At 44.1% G+C, this 23,964-nt stretch overlaps 1 protein-coding gene across 4 annotated transcripts in view; it reads left to right on the top strand.

The window, feature by feature from the left end:
* The window catches only part of LIMA1 (LIM domain and actin binding 1), a 158,946-nt gene that overhangs the window by 117,622 nt on the left and 17,360 nt on the right, over positions 1-23,964 (top strand). For all 4 annotated transcript variants that reach the window (XM_078688909.1, XM_078688912.1, XM_078688911.1 and 1 more), the window contains 5 exons: positions 10,546-10,654; positions 14,945-15,084; positions 17,787-18,512; positions 22,252-22,306; positions 23,641-23,744. In XM_078688909.1, coding sequence (XP_078545035.1) covers positions 10,546-10,654; positions 14,945-15,084; positions 17,787-18,512; positions 22,252-22,306; positions 23,641-23,744 — 1,134 coding nt within the window. The remainder of the gene's footprint in view (positions 1-10,545; positions 10,655-14,944; positions 15,085-17,786; positions 18,513-22,251; positions 22,307-23,640; positions 23,745-23,964) is intronic.

Below are 23,964 nucleotides of genomic sequence, written 5' to 3'. Positions count from 1 at the left end.
GAATTGCAAGGATGGAACTGCGCACCCACATGGGTTTGAACTACAAACACCAAGAGGCAGTGTGAGTGCCACGCCCAACAGGGCAGGTGTTTATAATTAGAATTGTGAAGCGCGATGGTTCATTTCCAAGAGCAGCCACTGAGGAAAGGATTGTTTATTCTGAAACGCGTCTGGCAGTGTCTCTGAAATTGGAAGCCTAAGACTTTGTTCGTGACTACTGGCAAGTGTTCGTGATTTATTAAAGAACTTTATTAAGCTGCTGGAGGCCTCCCTCATTGTGCTTTCCTGTCGTTGGATATATATATATATATATTTCAAGCATGTGAATCTATGAAAGACACCAATACTGGAGAACCACCTGTTTACAGGTAAGTAACAATTGTTCGTAAACACCAAGCTCCCTGGAAGACACAGCCTGATGTTTCACCTCTGTATTTTAATGCTCCGCAAATGTGAGAAGTTAAGAACAAAATGAGATGGCCTGTTTACAGACATCCAGTACTAGTGGAAGAATACAGTAAATAGGATCTGGGGAAGGGAAGAACTCCAACTGGACAGCCTAAAACAAATCGTGCCAGTAGATAGAAAACAAGCAAATGTGAGTTATAATCCACAAAGCCAGTGGTAAGCAATGGGTGGAAGGCATTCCCTGGGAAGCTTTCTGAATGTCCCCAAGATGTCGTTAGCAAACCCTTCGACCTAAAATTATCTTGCAAACTCCTAATGTGACCTTTCCACTGCCAAGTCATTAATATACTTAATAAACTTGAATTCAAGCCATTCTGTAAACCATTTGCTACCATCTCGGACCAGCATCTTTCATGAAAATCCATCCAACCCCTTACTCAAAATTGTTAATCTTAAACAAGCAGTCCAAGAACCTGGTGCTCCTCATACGCTGTGACATGCTCCTCGTATGCTGTAGGATCATAAATAACAAGATTTTCCTTACGACACTTCAAGCAATCTTACGTGTAGCAGCAGGACTTGTATCTGACTCTACAAAGTGTCACCATAGCCTTTTATAGAAATCTTTCAAATTACCTTGGAGAAATGCTGCTGCTTCATATAAGCCTGTATTTCTGCAAATCCGATATGTATATGACGATCACTGCAGCTTGTACTGGCTGTTTGTCCAGTGTTACACAAGGGGTATGAATGAAGACCATCTTAATCTTGATTTACAAAATTGATGTAACATCTGTGAAAGAAGAGCAATCCTCTTGATAGCAAGTTGATGACTCTCTCGTGTATAAGTTATTCTTTATCATTATTATTTATTATGTGACTTATTATCAATGTGTCCATACGTCATAGCCTTATTGTTTAAATGTTATGACAGCTTAATTCTGTTCGGCACAAGAGGCTGAAGATGTTTTTAATTTCATTATGTAATTTCCAACTATCAAACATGTATGAATAAGCGGGAGAAGATCTAGGGAGGCGCTGTCTACAGATCTCCAAGTTAAGGAGTCTGCAGCCCTGGTAAAATAGATAAAATCTAACCGGTTGTGGTGCCAGACTGGACGCCTCGACCTCTGCTGTTGTCCCTGAAGCAGACCCCTGAATGATGGAGCATCTCCTATCTGGCTATCTTGGCATTGCAGGTACTGTAGTGGGTCCCTCTGGGATAACCTGGATAGTGTGTGCTTTGCTTGCCACAAAGGTACACAGGAGACCTGCAGAAGGTATCTGTTCAACTGTGTCAGTGTAAGAGACAGTGGAACATGGTCACCAGAATTCTACACCAGTCATCTCCAAATAACCACATTGGGTGCTTCTCAGCCCCTTTCTTTGTCTGCCTCCTTATCTCGAAACATTGGGAATGCTTGAATATAGTCTGAAGGCCAGTATTAATGGTATTTAGATTGTGTTTCTTCCTTTTTTTTTTTTTTTTTTTTTTTTTTTTAAACAGGCCTGTATTGTACATTTATCTTTAGGCATGGGATCAAACTGTGATCATCTTTTTAGGACAAAATAATTGAAATGCAGATTAGCATTATACAAAACCAAACCGTAATGTTCATTTGCCCGTAGTGTCGCAAAGATCACATCACCCCTGCCATCGGAAAACTACATTGGCTTCCTAGGAGAGAAAGATAACACTTTGAAACATTGTGTATCATACACAAACCAGTTCATGATCTTGCTTCAGGTTGTCCGACAGCTCGTGGAATTCTAAGAATCCGGATCGGCTTTCCCAGTCCACAGAAAGCTCTGTTGTTCAGGTTGGAATATACCAGTGTGTGTGTGTGTGTGTGCATGGCTCTTGCTGCTGTCTCCTTGTTTGGTGTTGCGTTCAGTATTGACCCTCATGACATTTGGCGCAAGATGAGTGGAGGGGTAAAGAGAGTGCTGGAACATACACCGTCTTCATTTTTTGGTGTTCACTTGGTATAAAGGCTTCCTGGCTTCGAGTGAGAGATGGGTATGAGGTAAAGATGTTGGTACGCAGCTACATTTGTACCCTTGGGGTTCATGGCGTACTTTTATAAGAGGGGCGTGGGACGAAGACACTCGTACCATGCTCTGTCACTGTCCTTGGAGGTTAGTGCAACTCCTACCACACACACCCCGCACGTATGATATTGTGTGCGAGAAGGGTGTGTGGTGACGATTGTAATTACTGTTATACAGCGCTTCTCTGTTTTGGTCCTCGAGACATCGAGTAAGGCGGGATTGGAGGGAAGATGCCGGAATTTGCACTATTCTCGTCACCCAGTAGTGTTCAGGACGTCCTGGCTTTGGGAGAGAAAGGTGTGTGGTAAAGAAGCTCGTCCTTTGCAGGGCCTCAGGGGAATGATATATGTGTTGTTTTTGATCCTCTGACACTACTACGGTGCTAATAGCAGGCTGTAAGGTATTGTGTCTGCTGGCCTGACTGAGGTCACGCAGCAGGGGATTTCGGCTTATGCTCCCAGTTTCACCTCTGACGGCAGGGGCCAGGGATTAAGCTTCTTAGACACCTAAAGCCCCTTTGTATTCTCGGAAGGAGGTGCATAGCGTCTATTATTGTTAACCTTTGATGCAAGGGCCGCCATGATGTCAGTGAAGGGGACAGGCGACGACTATTCTCCATTCCTAGCAGGAACCGCTCCCTTGGGGCTGTCATGTGCTTCGCCAGCACGGTCGGATGCTTCGTAGGGGTTCTCGGGTGCGCCGAATCTAAATACACATTCCTCGTCCTATAATTCCTCTCGTTAGGTGTTTGCCTCTGCTCCATCTTTCTATCCCGCCAGCCCTCTTCTCTTTACTTCCGTTCCACCCTTCTTTATATATACGCGATCAGGTGTACTTAAGTGTCTTACCTTTGCACCCCAGTTATTTATTTCAGTTCATTCTTAACCCCCCCCCCCCCATTTGTTACCTTCAGTTCCCCCCACATGGACCATCTCCAACCATCTGTTTACTTCCATTGTCCATTCCCCCTCCTGCAGCCCCTTCACTGCATCTGCCGTGGCTCTCCCTCGTCTCTTTTATCATCTATTGGTCCATCCCTGTGCGTTTCTTCGCTTTTCTTTGTCCACTTCCATCCCACCCCGGCCCCATATCTTTGCCCAATTCATACCTTTATCTTTAATCCCATTCCGTCTCGCCAAAACTTCCTGTCTTCACCACGTCAGACTAAATGCCCCCCTCGTGGTTATTTAGCAGTCCTCCTCCGCCTTTTGGACTTCTATCGCCACCCTCGTTCACTCACTTTCCTTTCTCTCCCAGGAGTTGAGAGTTCCCCGCAGTAAGCGAGCGGTCATGTGGGCGCTATATGCCAGCACCGAACGTGCAACACCAGGGCCCGTGGATTCGACAACACCGGGTGAAATGCAGCCCTCACAGCACACTCGTGAGCCTTCCAGCCGCCTCCCGCGAGCGCGCGCTGACCCGCCGGTGACTCACGCGCCGCACCCTCCCTGAGCCTCAGCGGGTCACGCTCCGGGCCCAGCCGCGCGCCTTTCTTCCCTCGTTCTACTCAGCTGCGCCGTCTTCACAGCCAGGGGAATGACGCAGCAATGACTTCTCCACAGAGAATGCCTTTGAGGGCCCCGGCCTATCACCGCCGCTTCAGGGGTGGCTGTGCACACTGGGCTGCCTCCGCTGCCTCGTTCCATTGGTGACCCGTCTTTAGTTCTGGGCCTCTGTTTCTTAGCATGCACGAAGCTGACACTCGTATTTCTTCAGTTCAGGCCTTCTATAAAGTACCTTTTGTAGATGTATACAGTGAAAGTGCCAGGTCGTTCAGAACAATACATTAGTCCCTTTTTGGCTTTGAGGATAGACTCTCCACCGTTGAGGTGCTCGTGTACCCCCAAGTGTGTGTTCCTTTACAGCGCACAGTGTACATTCCTCAGCAATCAACATGTCTGAAACGGGTTATTCTACAGAAGTGTATTTCTGCTGCTGTCTCGAGTCTAAGCTACCACCTTGTGGCAGTTAGCAAAAAAAAATGTCTTTAATCGAACAATTCTTGCTATTCCCTTTATTAAATACTCAAGTTGGCAGCACCCAAACACTATATATTGTGTTCTTGATGGACACCCCGGATTAGAAAGATTAATATACGTTTGTCTCCCTTTTTTGACAAACACCGACTGATTGAGTAGCTCTCCTTTAAATCCTATCTCCTTGTTAATCGCGTCGCAGGCGCGCAACACCCATTGGGCTCACCGGGCTTCAGCCCCCACCATTGTGTGTCAGCCCGGCTGAGACAGCTTTGCCGCCTGGCGACTGTCTAATTGAATCCGCACCCTAGTACTTCACAGGTCCATAAAATACCATTTACTTGTTAATGAGGCTTGTGTGATGTTTTCATCCTTTCTTAGAGCCACTCTGCCTATGGCTGGAAGAATTAGCCCCCCCCCCGAAATCTTTTCCAGCCCCCCCCCGCCCCCTAAAACCGAAAATGTTATCGTCTGCCATGTGATTGCTGCAGGTCTGGTGACTCTAGGGTTCCTCAGAAATATTAATGGACATTGATAATGCCCAACCACCACTATGTAGAGTATATAGTCACCTTGTCTAAGTGCATAAAGTAAAGATGTGTTTTTTTATTTTAGTATCTATTTTTTTGGCTGGAGATGGAAGTCCGTTTTACATCGTGTCATCCTAGCATGGTTGTAGAGGATGAGCATTCCCTTCTCAAAATGAAAGCCCCTTGAGCTTCTTTATTCAGAGGGGTGAATCTATCATTTGCCCATCCGAGCGAACAATTCTATTTCTTAAAAGGTGTTTAAGTAGGTCTTGATTAAATGACCAGACGCCTCCACCTCTCTGTAACCCTTAGACAGTGGAGCTCATCTTTACTCGGGAAGTTGCTCTCTATTTACCTGGTTCTATAGCAACACCCGTTTCTTTTGGTCCTAGGTAAGTTCAGAGGGAGAAACTACAGTGGGAGCCCTGAGAAATGTAACCATTTACTTGACAATGAGCCTTCCTTGGAGGAAGTTTATTCAGCCTTTCGCCGGAAGTGGCCTCTCTTTGAACTGGCTTCCAGAACAGTGGAAGTTGCATGATGCTTGCAGGTGCTGGTGGGCACCATTTAGACATTTCAACTATTTGTATGGCCTTACTCTTATCCTGCTGCATGTGCTCTGGCAGTTCGGTGCTTTGTAAATGAGCATCATTGTTAAACACAGATTCCAAGGTCTGTGTTTTTTTGTGTGCTTAAGATTCTGTCTGAATTGTAGTATCAAGGGGTTGATGTTTTTATTAATGCTTGACTTTCACTCGGGGTGCGTCTGATCAGACCTAGCTTTTGGATTGCCTTTTGCTGAGAGGACCTGTTAGACCTGTGAGCGCGTAATTCCTACATAGCTAAGTGAGTGGTGTGAAGGATTGTGGGCAGAATGTCATTGTTTGAGATAAGTCGTTTTAATGCCCGCCTGGGTTGTATGCTGTCTTTACCCCTTGTATTGAGTATGAATTAATTGTGCAGTAAGCATCACCATTCTGAGTGCAATCAATGAATAGTATAGTCAGAGTGGAAACCCATCGAAATAGTTGGTCGCAGTAGAGGAGATAAACGCATCTCCACAACTAGGCGCATAAAAAGTAAAGACTAAAAGTTAGTATATTGAATAACCGAATTCCCTCGCACCGTGGGAAGAAATGCCCCTGGTTTGGCACTGAACTGGCAGTTTGAGAATGTTTATTTTTTGGGCGGGAGCATAGAGGGCGGTAGATCGTTTAAAAAAAAAAAATTAATAAAATAGGGCACCTGTTCGAGAGGTGGCTCAGTGAAGCAGCAACAAGGGGGGACAGCTGAACACTGACCAACAAATTTGCTCTGAAAATGATAATAGAGCAGAATACGACGGCCCGACATTTTGGGTTCTGCTTGGCAAATGAGTGTTGTTGATTCTCCTGGCAGACGTGGGGTCAGTTAGTGATGCCAGTTGCTAGCCCTATGTTGCTGTTTGCGAATCCTGTGCAATAATCTGAATTCTAATCTTGTTGAATTAAGGAATCCATAAATCTTTACGTTTTAGTTGCTCCCTTTTGTGCCTTCTCTATCAGTTATTTATAAGGTAAAACCCAGTTTGTCTCCGTATTAAAGATTGTTTAAATAAAATAAGAGTGGTGGTACTGTTTTTTGCGGTTTATTTTTTCTGGGATGTCTCTTGAATGGTCTGTCTCATCAGAAGGGTCAAATGGCGTTTTGCTATTTCTGCTTCCCCTGATTCTGATGAAATTTCACTAGACTGGAATGAGCAAAGGTTACTGCAACCGATGAATGAATGAAATATTTTGCGGGCCGAGTCGAGTGCCACTGAAGAACCCAATTTGACAGGAGCTCAGGTGGCAAGTTAGGATGTTATATTCTACTGTTCATAGGGCCCAATTGGGAGTCTACCCGAGCGATGGCTCCATGTAAGAGACCACTAGCAATTATTAACAATTTCCCAAAACCACACCTGGTAATTCCTTGGTTTTTATACACATAGATTGTTCTTTCTGAAACCCGGAAGAATCTGTGTTAAACACAAGTGGAATCTGGAAATACATTCGGGAAAGGGCCCGTTAAATCCTGATGCAGCATGTTGTTTCCCATTCCTGCACTAACTAATTGTAATGGTGCAGAGCAAGAGTTAACAGATGGAATTGGCGATTACAGCTCTGGTAATCCTGCCCCGACCCCCCACTCCATGCTTTTCTACCGAAGTATGTGAAATATAGGTTGCAGTATTCTTAATTCTGCGGCCCCCCTCTGAAAGTGCAAAACGCTTCAAAAGATAACATATCAATGCTGTTTTCTCAGAACATTTCTTCTAAAAATGTTCCATCCCCAGGAGCAGTTCCAGTCTAGAAATGTGGTGGAGAGCTAGATGATCATTGTGATTGCTTGAAGGAGCGATGAGGAAGTTATGACACATCCTTTCTCTTTAAAGTGCATAGGTCAACATGTTGGGTAGGTCAGTTAGTTATGAAAATCGAAGTAAAAGCATGGTGCGTTGGCAGTCAGACAGGACTTTGCAATAACCTCCCTTCAAAAATACACTTTAGATGTCAAGATTGCATTTTTACTGAATTCTGGATTTTCTTGCTACTAAAATGAAAACTCACAGGCACTTTTTTCTTTTCATATGTTAAAATCAATATTTTGCCGCCAGGCTTCTTCATAGTAGATTCTGCAGTTTCGTCTGTCATGGCCATTTGTTTTCTTTGTTTGCATAATCCAGATTCCAGAATGTATCCTCCTTCAGAAAACTGTCTTAGATTGCTTGATCAACAGTGGAGCATAGTGTGTGCAGTTATTTATTCTGAAGTGGAGCGGAGCATCTGATTGTTGACTGTGACTGCTGTTTAGTTATGTGTTTTGGGTTATTCAGGGTGAGTTTTGTAAGCATTGCGTGGAATGGATTGGTGTGTGGGATTGCTGGCAGTGAGTTGAGTGGATCGATGCTTCTTGTTTTCCGTATGAGTGAAGGCAATATGTTTTAGGCCCACCTGAACATGGATATTGTCCATAGCTATGCATTGTTGAGGAGATTACCTGCTTTGACACATCTTTTCATAATCGGGTCACAATCGCCTAGGGCTATATGTGCAATACGTCAGGCTACAGGGTTGGTGAGTAATAGGCAGCAGGAAATTAATGATACTTTAATGACCTACTACACACAACTTCATGATGACATTCGGGGGAGAGATTGAGACGGTACGAGCCTATTTAGGAAGGATACCTATGAAATGCTTTACTGGGGAACAGAGTCCACCATTCGAGGTTCCTCTAATGAAGGACAAATTAGATGGGGCAATTGGTCAATTAGCGGGGTGTCCACAGCCTGATGGGTTTCCAATGGAGTGGTAAGCCTGTTTTAAAACTCTGGCTCCTAAGCTAGTGAAAGTGTTCCAAGTAGCTGAACAGCAGAGTTCTGCCACAGTCCTTAAGAGAAGCAACTATTACGGTCTTGACAAAAACAGATAGGCGACTCATTGAATGTTAGGTTGTATCTTCCACTATTTTTAAAAATAGATTATACGATTGTGGGGAAAAGTGACTGGCAAATAAGCTTATTCATTCGGTAACTGATGTAGTATACCATGATGACAATGGTTTTGTTCCTGGTCCAACTACAGGTTGAAATCTGAATAGATCATGTCATGTACAAGGTGGAGAAACACTTTACTAATAACTGGGTGGCCTCTCTTGACATTGCGAAGACCTTTGATACACTCAAGTGGCCTTAATTATTGGTAGTACTGGAGAAGCTGGGAGTGGAGCCTGCGCGTTAAAGATGGTTGGGTTACTGTACTCATTAGCAAGGTTCAAGATAGGAATTCAGGAGTCACCACTCTTGGAGGTGAAACAGGGATTGAGGCTGGATGCGGGGGTGGGGGGTCCCCCTTGTCGCATATTTTTTTGCATTCACGGTGGAACTATTGACCTGCATGTTGAGACCGAAGGGACCGGAGTGGGAAATTAAACTTGATGATCATTGGCATTTTGTCTTATAATATGCAGATGATGCATTGCTGTACCGGAGAGGTAATGCCACTGCGATAAGTGATGTTATGATGGTGCTAGACTGAGCGAAATTGTCTTTTTCCACGTTGCCCGATACCAGATGGATCTCTCCCCCTGTCAATCAACTGGTAGATTGAAATTTTCAATTTAAAACATTTGAGTACATGGGTGTTTAGATATATCTTACTTTGAAGCACTTAATGGAGAGCAACCTGAGAATGATGGCTATTAAGCAATCCCTTCCGTTTTGGATCAGACTCTCACTGTCCCCAAAGAGAAGAGTGGCAGTGGCAAAGATGCTGGTGCTGCCTAGGTTGCTATTCTATTTTGCAACACTACTTCTAATGGTGAGGCCTGGCTTCTTTTGGAAGTTGCAGGGAATATTGTTGCCACAAGTTTGGGATGCTGGCAGACTCTGAGTGGCACAAACCGAAGAGGCCTGTTCAAGAAGGGAAATCAGGGGCCCGAGTTACAAAGTTTATTGCCGAGCAGATCAGCTGCAATGGGTGCTGAGATGGTTACATATAGGCAGTGCTGTAGGATGGTAATATATTCTGTACATTACTGAGCGCCTATGTATAAGATTCCGATAGCCTGAAATTTAAATGATTGAGGTGTTTACAGCATACCAAATTGGTTTAATGTATTTCCCAATTCAAATGCACCAAGTTGAACTACCACAATCAAACATACCTTTCACCTAAATTCTGTAGTCTCATGTATGAGGGGGTGCCCTCTGAGTGCCTGCTATGTGGTGCACTAGAAGTAGATTTCCGTTGCATGGTATGGTTATGCCGAGTGATTGTAAATTATTGGGGAGAGGTTGTGGAAATAATATTGGAAATAAGAGATGAGCGAATAGTGTGACCTCACAAGAATGTCTTCTAGGCCTAGCATGATATATCAACTAAGCATATTTGTTGGTTTGTGGACTTAATATTCATATTGAATAAATGATGCATAGCAATTGCCCGGAAAGCGGCGGCTGTGCCACAACAATAAAAAAAAATGGTTACATGTCTGAACACAGGGCGGTTGCCGAAGGAGAGACATTGCAGCGCCAGACAGGGGAGAACAGGTAGCATGTGCTGCAATAAAATCTATGGTGAGGTTGGAAGCAAAATCGTATGAACGTCCCCCTTGAACTATGGGCTGTGAAGGGCACAGTGATTGCATCAGCATTGCTTGACTGTATGTGAGATCTTGTACATAGCTGATATGCACTGATATCCTCCTGCCTGCTTATTTTATTATGTCTTTCTTTGATATGCTTAGTCCCAACTCCTTTCCTAGAATTATATTTGTATATTTAGAGCCGCTGTCCCTTTCGTTTTACTGTTTGAATGATTCATAGATGTACAGTATGTTCAAAAGTTCATCTACTTACGTTGGCTACACGGTTGGAAGTAGATTGAACTAGAGATTCTATTTCTGGGTCTCAAAGTGCAAAAGGGTAAAAAAAAAAATCTATAAAAATCTATTAAAAAAAAAAAAAAGAAAGACATGTCAATTCATTGTATTTTGTTAGTGTTATCAGTTTCATTTTTAAAGACATTTATCATGATTTATTTTTTGTTTTTTAGCCAATTCATCGAGAGCCAATCGTAATTTCACCCGGAAGAAGGGTATCTGAAAACAGCCAGTCATCCGAGGACTTTGATATTGATGCAGAGAATAATGTTGGACACTTGGGTTAGCGCTGATTTGTGCTCCTCTGGTGGTAGAGTAAATAGTGACGTTTGGAAAATCTGAAACAATAATGGATTATTTAGTTATAATTCAAATGGCACAGCTACTTTGGCCTGTGTCAATACTTCTCTGATTCTAGGCTTGCTTTTGTAGCATTGAACAGTGTCCTACAGCCTTGAAGAGATAGCTAGTGGTTCTGTGGGCTGGGGCAATGTTACGAGTAAATATTTTTCATGTGGAGGGCGCAATTCAAATGGATTAGGTAGGGATTCCTTGAGTAGAGAAGGACCCCTCAAACGGGTTGTCTAGGTATATCTTATGTGGTGGAATTCTCAGGAGGGTAGTATCTGCATTCTTCAGTTTGGGGGTACAATTCGTTTTGTATGTTTTAGAAATGGGGTTTCTGGTTTGCTAGGGTATGCACCTAAGCCAGGCAGAACCCATTACTCTAGACAGGGTAAGGGAGTTGCACACGCAAGATAACCCCCTACTCACCCCCTTGTTAGCTTGGCCGATCAGTCCGGCTTATCCCAGAAGCAATGTGTAAATGTTTTGTGCAACACTCACCAGTGACAAACTAGGTACACCACAAAAGAGACTCCACACATGTTTTATATGCAATGTATGAGGTATTTTTATATAAACTTAAGACCACAGTCGCATAAATCACAATTACTTACCAAATAGGCAATTGTCATAACACATGTAGTGCACTGAAGTAAATAACTATAAGTTGCACATGTCCTAAAAACTTTGTGAAAACATATAACACCACATTTATTGCGCCCTCACTGTACATATGGTGCAGTTTCCAGAGGGGTACCTGTCCCGCCCCCAACCCCCCACCCCCCACCCCCCCACCCCTATAGTGGCGAGGTGTAACTGGCATAACCTACAATATCAGGCCATCAAACTCTTTGTATTTTACATAAAGTACTTGTGACCACAAACACTTTGTGTCATATGTGAAGCACAACATCCACGCCTACAGAAAATGCTGTCGTTGGGTTCACATAAATTACCACTTTTCATTATGAAATTCCAGACCACAGTCCATTTGCGGGCCTATTACAGATAATACAGTACTCCAAGTGGTTTCCCTGAAATCGATTTGCAGTCTGGTCCTCTGTGGAGGATTCGCTCCGACTTACTAAATCAGGCATATGCGCCCTTAAGTATGTGCATACAACGGAGGGGGGAGGGATGGGGGGACGGCAGCACACTCACTTCCCCTGCAGGAAGTTCTCACTGGGTCCCCAGAGGGTGAACCAATGGAGTGCGACTGCCTGTGAACACACTGGGACGGTGTAGCCAACTGCCGCTTTCAAAAAATTGCAGACACCACAGTGTGTCTGAGACCCTCCCAGGTCTCTTGGACCATCACACGAGAACCTGCAAGAACGATCCTTGGTATGCTACCTGGCGCGGGGACCTCCGTTGATGACTAAACCTTGCCAGCAGCGTCGCTCACATACCCCTGGTATGTGCAAACAATGGAAGGGGGGGAGAACAACCCCCCCCCCCCCTCCTGTCTGCGGGGAGACCTCCCTTAGTCCCCTCCACCTGGGAAGTAGCTGAGGTAGCTGCCCGCATCACACAGTGTAGCGGCCTAATTTAAATGTGGCATGGGAAAGGAAGGTGAGGCTCCGCCGCCTTCGCCCGGGAAGCGGCTCTGCTCGCCACGTACCTGAATCTGCACTCGGGAGGTGCCGGGCGCTGGGCATTCGGCCGCTGGTCCTCGCACTGGGCAGGGCAGCTACCGTCCTCTTTTCCCCTGTCCCGGGTGCTGCAGGACAGTCTGCGGCTTCTTGTACCATTGACAAACAGGCGAATTCTGGAGGCGGATGCCTTTGCTGCACACACATACACACCAGCTGCCAGGGAGGGAGATCGCGTTTCCTCTGCGACAAGCTCTTCCCTCCTTTCACTCAAAATCACGGAGAGACTGCAGCTCTGTGGTATCTCAGCACCTGGACTTCTAAACAGTGCTCTCCGTGTGCTTTTATGGCCCAGGCCCAGCGCTTCTTCGGGGTTACTGGGAGCGTTGACACATGCACTGGGCTGTAAGACAAAGCACACCTCATGTGCTTTCACTTTTTTTTATGGCAAGAATCAATGCAGGGGGGAGAGCCCCTTGGGCAACACAGCGCTCCCCACTCACTGGCTAAAAGCACAAGCTGGTGTCCTACATTAAAAGAGCTCAACAGGTGCTTATGTCTTGACGAGAAGAAAGGAAGGTACAAGGACAAGTCCAGTCCTTCTGCTCCAGGCAGAAACAACCACTGTAGGCCATCCTACCCCACACAAGTTAAGGGCAGCGCTCCTCATACAGCTTCTCCAGCTCTCCCCCGAGGCAGGTTCCTTTTTGGGTTTTAGGTCTCATACTTGTACCCCATTTTGTCATTGTTCTCTTTGTGTCAAGGTTCTCTGAACCTAGTCCAATCCTCCTTGGTGCAGATTGAGCACAGGGGGCGGAGACAGCTTTGAAACACAGCCTATTCAGATGCAAGCGAAACTCCTCCCTCCACTCTAAATGCAGACCAGATCTAATCAGCCCAGCCATGAGTCACCCAAGCAAGGCAGGACACACCTCAAATACCACCAACCCCTCCCCCTCCCAGTGACTGTCTAGAGTGAATGCACATCCCCAGCTCCTGTCACTCAAAAAACAGACGCTGAATGCACAAACAGCCAGAGGCACACAGTATGGTAAAGTAAGAAAGTGCATACTCTCTAAAATTGGCATTTTCAAACAGAATTTAAAAACCACCAAAAGGTGTGTTAATAAATTCCGAGTTCAGAGAGTTTAATCTCCATTTCTCCATCTTGTCACAATGAAAAGTTATGTTTCTAAGATGTTACAAAGCAACTCCCATGTTAGCCTATGGGACAGATACACAATATTTCACTATCAGGATGTGACTGACAGACAGACCTATAGACTGCACCTTGCCCATGGGGGTACCTTGGACCTACCATAGGGGACCCTTACATGTAAGGGAAGGTTGGGACGGGGCAAGTGGGTGCACTTGCCAGGACAACATGCCAGTTTAAAATTGCGCATGCAGACACTACAGTGGTAGGTCTGAGGAACATTTACAGGGCTACTCCTGTGGGTGGCACAACCAGTGCTTCAAGCCCACTAGGAGCATTTGGGTTATAGGCCCTGGCATATTTTGTACAATTTACTAGGAACATACCAGGAAATCAAATATGCCAATCATGAATAACCAATCCTATCACAATTTATACAGATAGCATATGCACTTTAGCACTGATCAGCAGTGGTAAAGTGCCCAGAATCCTATAGGCAGCAAAAATAGGGTCCGAAAAATAGGAGGCAAAAAGTTAGGGGATAAACCTGTCAACAGGGCCAGGTCTATCATTATGTATTTCTCGGTATTGGGGACCTTCCTATTTTCTATTGAGTAGTTATGAGAGGCATCTTTGATAGTTTAGGGGTGTTCTTTGAGTAATGAGACTCATCGGGAGAGGTATGGGTAAATATTTTTATGGTGGATACATTGGATGCATGTGTCAGTGGGATAGCTTGGGTAGGTTAATTTGGTGTTCCTCGAGTGATATGGCACCTCATACTTGCAGGTATGTGGCCATTCATTAAGTCGAACATTTCTCATTGAGAATGGGGCATAGGTGAACAGGCCTAGTTCTTTGGACAGTCGAGTGCACTGCATTCCATGCAGAAATACAGAAGGCAAAATAGACTTGCGGTCTCATGCACTGCTCAGTGTTCGTAGTCTGATAATAAACAAGGATAAGTTAAGGTTGTTAATACTGTGGCATTCTAAGTGCATGGGTTGATAAATCATAACAAAGGAACCAGTCCCTGGGCAGGATGGAGAGCTTCTCGTCTTACTTTCAAGGTAGCAAACTTTAGTTAGTCTACCAGCACACGGTGGACTGCATTAAGCATTCACTACATCTCCTGAAGGGAGAACACAGCACAACACTGTCAGTGCCACCAGATGGACAAACAATGATCTTCACTCCGGTTGCAGACGGCATCTGCTGTCTGCTTATACCTAGGCAATTATAACAGTTTGTGGGAGAATGTGGCAGGAAAGGTGGCATCCAACAACTAAGAATAATGGAAAACCTTTTTGGGTACCTCCTTTTTCCAATTAGATTTATATGGTGTAGAGCCCAAGGACTTGAGTGCATGAAGAGGAGATGAAAAGTGCTCCAGATAAATGTTGAAAATAAGATTATTGCTCTTTCAGTCGTAGGTAATGCTTATTAAACTTGTTACTCTGCATTTGTTTTTGTTTACAGGCCCTTTGACTAACAATGCTCAAAGAACAAGTCCTGCAAAGGGTTTGACCAGGAACAGCCTGGAGAGGGGCTCCCTTCGGGACCGGATGGCAAAATATCAAGCCGCAGTATCCAAGCAAAGCAGCTCATCTGCTCCTAAGGTGGGGTGCTTTCTCACTGCTCATCCTGTATTGCCCTTCTATTTGATTTCTGCAGTTGACTTGAGGGCTTCGCTGCCGTTAATACTGTTTGAAAGTCTTGAGACCTATTGTCAGTGTTGTGTCCTTTGAAGGGAAAGAGTTTTGGTGGTGTCTGCATTTTTTGGGCTGAAGACTTTGGATAGTGAGATGTCTCCTATAAGGCACAATGCTAGAGGCAGGTATGGGTTCATTCTCTTGAGCTTGGAGTTGTAACTAGGGGGTCCTTTTGAGGGACTGGTGAAGAATATTCTATTATCACTGGTATTTCTATAGGTCACAGTCTATAATTAATACTGTCTACTAGACTAGAGTCTGCGCAGGAAGCTTCATAATTGTACTCCGTCATCGGGTGGTATGTTTTGGTATTGTGTGCTAGTCTGTGTCTATGTTGGGGTCACAATGTCTTGGCATTGGTGCCTGAGAGGTGTGGCTCAATGTTGTACTGACCAATTACTCTTACCTTAAATTGGCCAGAGATAGTTAGAGCACGCTGTTGATTATGTGGCTAGTCTGAACTAAGGTGGATGTGTTTTTGCCCTTCAGTTTGAGTTTTGTGTGTATACTATCTTTGGTTGTTAATATTTGTGAATAGTCTCCAATGTTTGCTGTTGAGTCTGATGTGTAGTGAATTGTTGGTATATGTGGTGTCTGATAGTGGCTAGTCCTCTGACCAGCAATATGGTAGGCCGCTCTTTGACCTGTCTGTATTTTATTGGAGGTTTGAGAGTGTGATGTGTTCTCCAGTTTCAGTTTGACATACCATACGATGTTTGTGTGGCATACTTTGGTACAGATTGGGACAGTGTGGAAGCTGCTAATGAAGTAGGACTGTGACTTGTTGGGTTTATGAAAGATGTTTTGTTGATTATGTTTGTATGTGGTATATCTTGGTAGTACGCGTTATCTGGAGCACTAGCTGACTACAGCCATCGTTGCAAGCTGCTGTTTTACATTCCAAGTGATGACACAAGGCATGATTCTGCAATTTGCCGTTCTGAGTACCCTGGTGTCCACAAACCTTAACCCAACATTTCCCGGCCTGATTTCACCTGGTGCGGACTAGTACCTAATGAAACCCTCCAGGGCCTATGGACAAGAGCACTGTTTGGCCCACCCTGACCCCTGCAGCACAGTAGGGTTGCAGACTACTCTTCCCAAATTAAGCTTTGGAGCAGGGTACGCTCTCTGTACAACTCATGTCCTTTGGTGTCTCTTGTGTGTTCAAAAGTATGTTTGGTGCAGCTCCCATCTTTCTATCATAGGTTGGGACATTCCAGGCCGATGAGTAGGAAGGTGGACTACTGGTCAGCCGGCTTTTCTGGCCGTGGGAAGCCTAATTGCACAAATATGAGTAGCCTGTCTCATAATGAAGAGCCAGTGTGCCTTGTTCCATGTACAAAAATTCATAATCTAGTTTATCTGTCCCATTGCTTTGTCATGCACCATCCTGTACTCTCATTTTTCCTGTATGATGTTATGCTACATATACTCGCCTGTGTATATCAAGAGATTTCTGGACTGCATGCTCGATTCGGTTCCTCGACTATACTGAAGGACTCCATTATATGTTGGTTTCTGGACCGTCTGATCTCCATTCTATGCTGTAGTATTTGTCACTTTCGCTCTTTACTTGTTTTTCATCTCACTCTGTAGAATGTCCCAATGTGTACCAGTGGAACTCTTCTAACATGCTGAACTTGCTGTCCTGTGCTCCTGTTGGGTTGCTAGTGGGGCACTTACAAGCCTTTCTTTACCCTTAAAGCTCTCTTGTTCATTTAGCAGCTGCGCTGTCTGCTGTGCCGTTGCTTATTCTCTTTATGTATTTTCATTTGTCCTGCAAAATTCTTTCCAGCTCTCCTGCTTTTCTACAACAGGACTCAGCTGCACGATCTACCATCTTTACTAAGTAGGCTTCTCCTGTGTCCTTTGAGGCCTCCATATCTGTACGAGTGGAGCTTGTTTCCTTTCTCTCATTTATTTGGCAGTGAAGATCGTTGCTGTGTTCTTTACTCTGTGCCATTTGCACTGTCTTCTACACTCTTGTTTCTATGCTCGAGGAGCTAGGTCCTAGGCTCTGCCTTTTATAGACCATTGGACCTGTACTCTGGGCTCTCTTCTCAGCTAATGAAGCTCTATTCTTTGCTCCAGTTTCTACACCGGTAAACCTTTGTCTTCTCCGAACAATCTGTTCCAGCAGAGATGTATCATGACCTCTAGTTTCTCTACAGTCAGAGCTGTATTCCGTGCTTTCATTTTCTGAACTATTGGACTTCCGTCCTGTGCTCTCATTTCTTTATACTGGGAGCCTTAAACTTCACTGTTCTTTACTGTTCAAGCTCTATCCTGTGCTTTTGTTTCTGTAACACAGGCGCTGTTCCTTGTGCTTCCACAGCACCATCTTTTGTCATTCTAACTCTAAAAAGGAGCTCCATTTCATGCTCCCCTTTCTGTATCTACAGATCTTCATTCTGCTACCATTTCAATATCTGGGGGAAAAGACAAGGCGAGTTAGTCACCGTGATGGTTAGGTTAAACTCTTTATGTAGAGCACATCTTAAACATATTGTTTTTGGGGATTGCCGTTGCATCTGTATATTGCATATGGAGCCTTGACCAAAAGAGGAATGGGAGCTACTTTTACACATGTTCTTGGTTTTTCGTAGAGTGACCTTCGAAGCGGTAGCAACAGTATCCGAGGCCACAAGCTGCAACAAAAGGAAAATGTACCTCCGGAGTCTCCTGTCAACCCCCCTTCCGAAGAACCTGAATTGGCAGGGACGGTGGCTGCTTCACCAGTACAAGTGAGCATCAGTCCAGGCACAGCACTGATCCAGGAAAAGTTGCAGCCAGAGTCTATGGTCATCTCACCTTCAAATGTGAGCGTTGTCCCAGGCTCTGCTGGTTCACCATCCTACAAAGACAGGGTGTCACTCAAGCTTGAAGATGCAACACAATCTCAAGAAAATACTGTGCACCAGTCATTGGACTCCTTGTCTCCCCAAGGCAAAGAGGTGACCCTGGATGTGAGCTCCCCACCTCCCAAAGAGAAAATGGGGTCTGGATTTCTTGGCAGTACACCGCTTCAAGATGTGTCGCATGGGGTTGCAGGTACCTTGCTATCACAAGAGGGTGTGTCACTGCAATCACAGAGCTCAACTCAATACCAAGCAGATGTTCCACAAAGATCAGACATCCCCAAGCTTTCTGAGGAGTGTGCTCTGCTGACCTCTGCAAGCTCCCTAACTTACAAGGAGTGTGTGCCGGTGGACTCTCCTACTATTCAATCTTCCAAAGAGAGCTCATTGCCAGGCTCTGGAGGTGAACTTCTTAACAAGGACCGCGTGCAGCAAGGATCTGAAGGATCTCACCCTTCTGGTGATCAGGAAAAGGTGAGATGTGCTGATGGTGGCAGAGATCACAGTTATCCTAGGCAAAAACTGATGTATGAGAATGGCTCTTTTGGGAAATACTTTTCCAATGTTCTGTCCTGATGCCACAACATTTTTTTTACCAGAGGTTTTTTATCCTCTTATGGAATGTGCTGTAGAAAAGCCTTTTCTATTTCGGTTACACTTACCTCTAAAGTGTGACATTGAAATAGCTATTGGTCTGACACATTTTATATTTTTTCCACTGCATTTTTGAAATATCAACACTTTTTGTGCATAGCATTTGATGTAGTATATTGTAATATCAGAATTTATGTACTGGTTTAATCTTGCTGTGCACAATATGGTAGTAGGGAATCAGTATGAATAAGGGAAGAAGTCAACCAAAACATGAGGCATTACGTGTGTATTAAATAGGGGGCTACCCATGGTCTGCAGAGCCCCACCAAGCCTCCGCAATCCACTGTACTTCTTGGAGCCCCTTGGACTGGAGTTTTCAAGTCCCAGTTGTGAATTTGGTTTGAGCTTCTTCAGATGTGTGATCTTCTCCCCTTCCAGTGTCTCTCCTACCTTCCAATCGCACCTTCCAGTCCGTCTTAGATAATACTGTGATGACTCCAATCTATTAAATATCTTCGTAAGTTGCAGCAATGTGTCCTTATTGTTGGGGTCAATATAATTCAGGGACGATACGAATTCTGTTACGTTCTTAAAAAAAAAAAATCTCTTCTTGGCACCAGCTTTGCTACAGATTTTTCAGGTATGACACAATAGGCCCTGTCCTCTTAACATCTGTGACTTTGTGTTGGTTCTTAGTTCAATTAATGTTCTCTCCTGTATGCCATCACATAACCTATGATGTGTGTAAGCACTGGATTGCATTATTCAGCTTTTACGCATCAGTGACATAAGTCACCCTCAAAATCGTATACGTTGTAGACTAGCCACCTTTTCGAGGTGTTCTGGTTCAGTTTCGAGTTGTACAGTACCGGAGATGGCATAGAAATTAATTTATCCCCAATGTTTGAGGTGCTCCTCCTGTCCCGCAACATTGTTCCTCAACAGAAGTGCCTTCATCAAACTTCTACCTTTCACTGATTTTTCCACTCTGGTCTGCATTTTGTGTAGTACACCTTGCCCAGAGGTGACCTGCACTCTGTTCTGCATGTGCTTTTTTGTAGGTCTTTGAAGATCTTTAATAACGTGATCATGCATTGAGAAGTCACAAGTGGTCATGGCTCCCGCCTATATTGCACGTCGTCATTACTGTTGGGCTGAAGGTGCTCAAATGAAAAATCTTGTTTCTTTCATGTTTACTGGTGTTCTGACTTGCAGTACTTGCGGTCTGTTGAAGATTAAAGTAAACGAACTTGTCTGGCTCTAATGCGACTCTACTCCACATCCTAGTGCCCTGTCCTTATTGAGGACCAGCACTGGTTCTGTTTTTCCTCCAAACCCTCACTGCGTGCAACATTAGTTTTTAGGAGCTCAAACCTTAATCACCCACCTCAGCACCCAGATGAATGGACACTTGTAGTTATTATTAAATATTTTTGTTAAATGCAACCCAGTTTAATATAAACATTTTTTTCTCATTTGCCAAGTTAGCTAGTTGCACAGCAAATACTTTGCGACAGTCTTCCAGTCGCAATCCAACAGTGCAACAAGGCTGTAATTTTTGTGGTAACCCCTCCCCCCCTTCTTTTTATGTATCAGTTGAATGATCGAGCCTTTCCACGACGGAGGCATTATACAAGAATTCACAACTTTACAAAATAGCCAGTATAAAAGAGGAATCCTGAGTTTAGGATCAGGTTTTATGATGTTGCAAGGCATACTATTAGGCCTGGGAGCCCGAAAGGCTCGACTTGTTTATCAACAAAACTATGCTATCTTGTTTTATGAAAAGTGATGTTATGTATGATATGTTTCTCTGGTAGTTGGTTGTGCGCGATTACCTGCATCAAGATCTCTAACGTATGCTTCCCATTATTCAAAGGTAATGGAATAATCATTTGCTTGTTTATAGGCGTTATGTAGGTGGTCATGTGCCGTCCTGAGAAACCGATGAGGATCTGGGCGACTTATTTCGCAATAAATTATAACCGACATTTGGACACATGGAAGCAGAGATAATTAGTCTATCCGTGACATCCTGTCTTAGCATGTGGATGATCTATTGAGACTTCCACTGTTTAACTACTTTAGATTGGGTTCAACTACTGGGTCACATGCATGTAAAGATCCATTTACAACCCAGTACAATTTTCCGTTATAGTCTTTGCCTGACATTTTGAACTTGAGAAACCCCTTTAGACTAGAGTTAGTTAAAAGAGCTTATTTTTGCCGGCCAGAGGATGATAAGTCCATTGACATCCAGTGTAACAGGGCAGAACAGGCCCCTTTACTCTGGATGAGAATGGGCTTAATATCCCACGACATCTGGTGCTAGTGGTTGGTAAATTACTGTGTTCTCAGTTTATTAATTAAAAAACCCCAGGGCTTTTAGTGGGCCGGGTCTCACTGGGTCTAAGCACCGGCAGTTTTTTTCAGAAGGCCTCGAAACGGGTTTCTATCGGGCTCTGTTTTGAGCCCTAGCACAGGAAGTCCGTTTTTTTCGAGCGTTGTAGGGTAAGGGAAATCCTTTAAAGAGAGTCATTTTCTCTGGATTTCTCTTCTCTTTTCGGAACAAAGGAGCAGCAACATTGTCGTGGTGTCACTTGGGCTTTATTTGGACGCTTTTTCAATATTATATACAAGCCACAGTTGCTGCTTATTGATCTGATGCAACTAACAACCATTGACAAAGCCAATAGTCCTGACTTGTAAGTATGATGTTACTTGTTGTATCATATATCTACATGCAATGACAGAAACAACAAAATATCAGTCGGCGACACACTATGCTAAGCACAAACTTTTAGCTGACGTGTTTTAAGCCACGCCCTTAATTACATTGGCCACCCCCCTTGAGACCCCCCCCAGTTTTTTCATCCCACTTAAAACCCTGAAAAAACCCTTTATACCCAAGCACGTTTGACCATAATAGAGGAGGCAAAACTGCATCTTTATATCTGATGCAAGCTTGCAAAAAACTCCGTAATGTTCAGTGTAAAATGGTAGAAAAGTGTCAATATAGCCAAGTGCAACACTGTAAAACACTTTTACTTTGCATAGTATGGTGATAGGTTTTTACTTTTGAGGATATTTTGAGGAACTACATTGCATTGTCTCTGCGAGAGTAGGCAAAAAGGGTACTTTAATCTCAATTCAACTGGTGTAAACCTAAACCATGTACAAGTATAGTGAAAATAATACCATTTACACCTTTTAAAGAGCAAAAGAAACTTGCTTGTAGCTAGTGTATGTAGGGAAATGCTCTGTTACACTTGATGTGAAGCACCCTTTAAATATTGTGCAGGTGCTAAAACAACCGTATGCACAATGCAAGCCTACGGAAACTCCTTTTTGCTTACTGTGCATGTGTATGTGAAAGTTCACATATAAGCCTGTTGACACATGGTGCGAGTACATACCAGCAGCTAGTCCAGTCTCAAGATGGAGTTGCATGATTCTGTTCTATTGGTTTCTATTTCAGGACAATATGTGGGTTGAGAACAGATTGGCCTGGTTTCGGGAGAGTTGGGTGCGTTGTAGCTTCTGACTGTCACTTGAGTAGAAAATCTCCTAAAAAAAATAACCCTTTTGAAAATAGTGTGAATTTGCTTTCATTTTACAGGTCTTTATATTGGAGAATGGTCCTTCAGCTTGCAGGAATGCCACAGATCACAGTAGTAAGTGTCTTGAATTTTAAGCCAATGCCTATTCACTGACTGTTATGTCCCTGGGTAATCCACTCAGACAACTATTTAGCACCCAAACTACAACCCTACCAATCTCTGACTGGATTAGCTGCCCCCTGGTTCACGTCCTAGACAACCTTTACCCTCTCACTGTACCCATGAGCCCCTCCTGTCTGGGAATCCCCTTTGCTAGTTGACAAAAGCCTTCATTAGTTCATTCAATCTCATTCTGCCGTCTTCTTGGATGGCTTTATTTCTCGCCGCTCTAGCCTGCTGTGTACCTACCCATTACATATCACCCTGCCGGAAATGCTACCCCATGAATGTCCAGGAATTTCAAATCAAAATTTCCCTTACAAGTATAATCATTTGGCGAACACTGGCATCTTGGAAGCATATACCAATGTATTTTCCTCTTGCTAGTCTTTGCATCTCTCTGCCTTCATCCTTTAGTTTTTACTCATCTTAGTCTCCATCCTTCCTCTCGCCTCTTCACAAAAAACTCCATTGTAGTCTAATAAAGCAGCCACCACACCTGTGCTGAGATGAAGTAACCCCCCAGGGCACTGGAACATTTAATGATGTAGTCATTGGCAAATTGATACTGTGGTGGATTTGTCAGGGGAGGCAGGTGTGGAAGAGGGAAAACTACGTGATGCTGCTTGTCACACTGTCGAAATTGAGTCGAATAGGGGACAGGACAAGAGAGAGGCTATGAGACTAAGCGTGTTTTGGTGTGCTGCAAATCGGTGGGAAGGGTGGACTTCTGCACTATTAACAGCTGCCCTCCACCTTGCCCTCTTAGTGTAATAAAATTATGTTCCTTTTCAGTGTGGTGGTTATGATTCACCTAGCTATCTGCGTCTTAATGTCTTTGATTCATGCACTTATAATGCTAGTGTTCTTTAATTCACCATGTGCATCCCTCACTTGCACCTCGTTCTTTTGTTTCCCCCACCTCTCCTTCTGTCTTTACTCGGACTTATTGCCCTGACCATGCAGCATTCTACGAAAAGTCTTCAACTGATGCCATCTGGGCATTTCAAATCATTTTCGATGCCCTTAGTTCTTGCATGTCCTCAAGTATGAGTCTTGCCTACCCACTGCTTCCCACCTGTTCTGTCTTTTCATTTGTACAGTGGCCAGATCCTAGTATTCACCCGAGGGTGCCTTTGGGTTTCTTGCAGCTGCTATTAACCAGACATGTCATTCTGTCACCGGGTGGTATCATGATTGAGGAGTAGTGCATGGAATAGAAAATACCATCTGTTCTGCTCCATTTCCAGAAGTCCAGTTAACCATGTGCATTTATTTCTTTGCTAAAGGCTCAAGCAAAAGTGAACAGCCCAAGTCTCCAGGCTCACACCCACAAAACCCTTCTTTTCTGGAGGCCAGCCAGCCAGAGATCACTCCTCCCAAAGTAATCAAGGTTAGTATGGCAGCTGATATTTGTCTATTGTTAAATCAGGGCAGAGTGTAGTTGGTGAAGTGTGTTACTAATCCTCAGATTCTGCTTCAATGAACATGTGCATAGTTGGACCTCGTTCCCTTTATAGTCTGTGTTGTCCCTGCGTTCCTGGTTTGTTACTCCAAACGTAGTTTTGTTTCTAAAACCATAAAGTCTAACATTACCCACATAGTTATTATTG

Source organism: Lissotriton helveticus, chromosome 1_1 (genome assembly GCF_964261635.1).
Source record: "Lissotriton helveticus chromosome 1_1, aLisHel1.1, whole genome shotgun sequence".
NCBI classification, from domain to species: Eukaryota; Metazoa; Chordata; class Amphibia; order Caudata; family Salamandridae; genus Lissotriton; species Lissotriton helveticus.
Note: the sequence above shows the minus strand (reverse complement) of the source record. Positions and strands in the feature narration are given on the sequence as shown.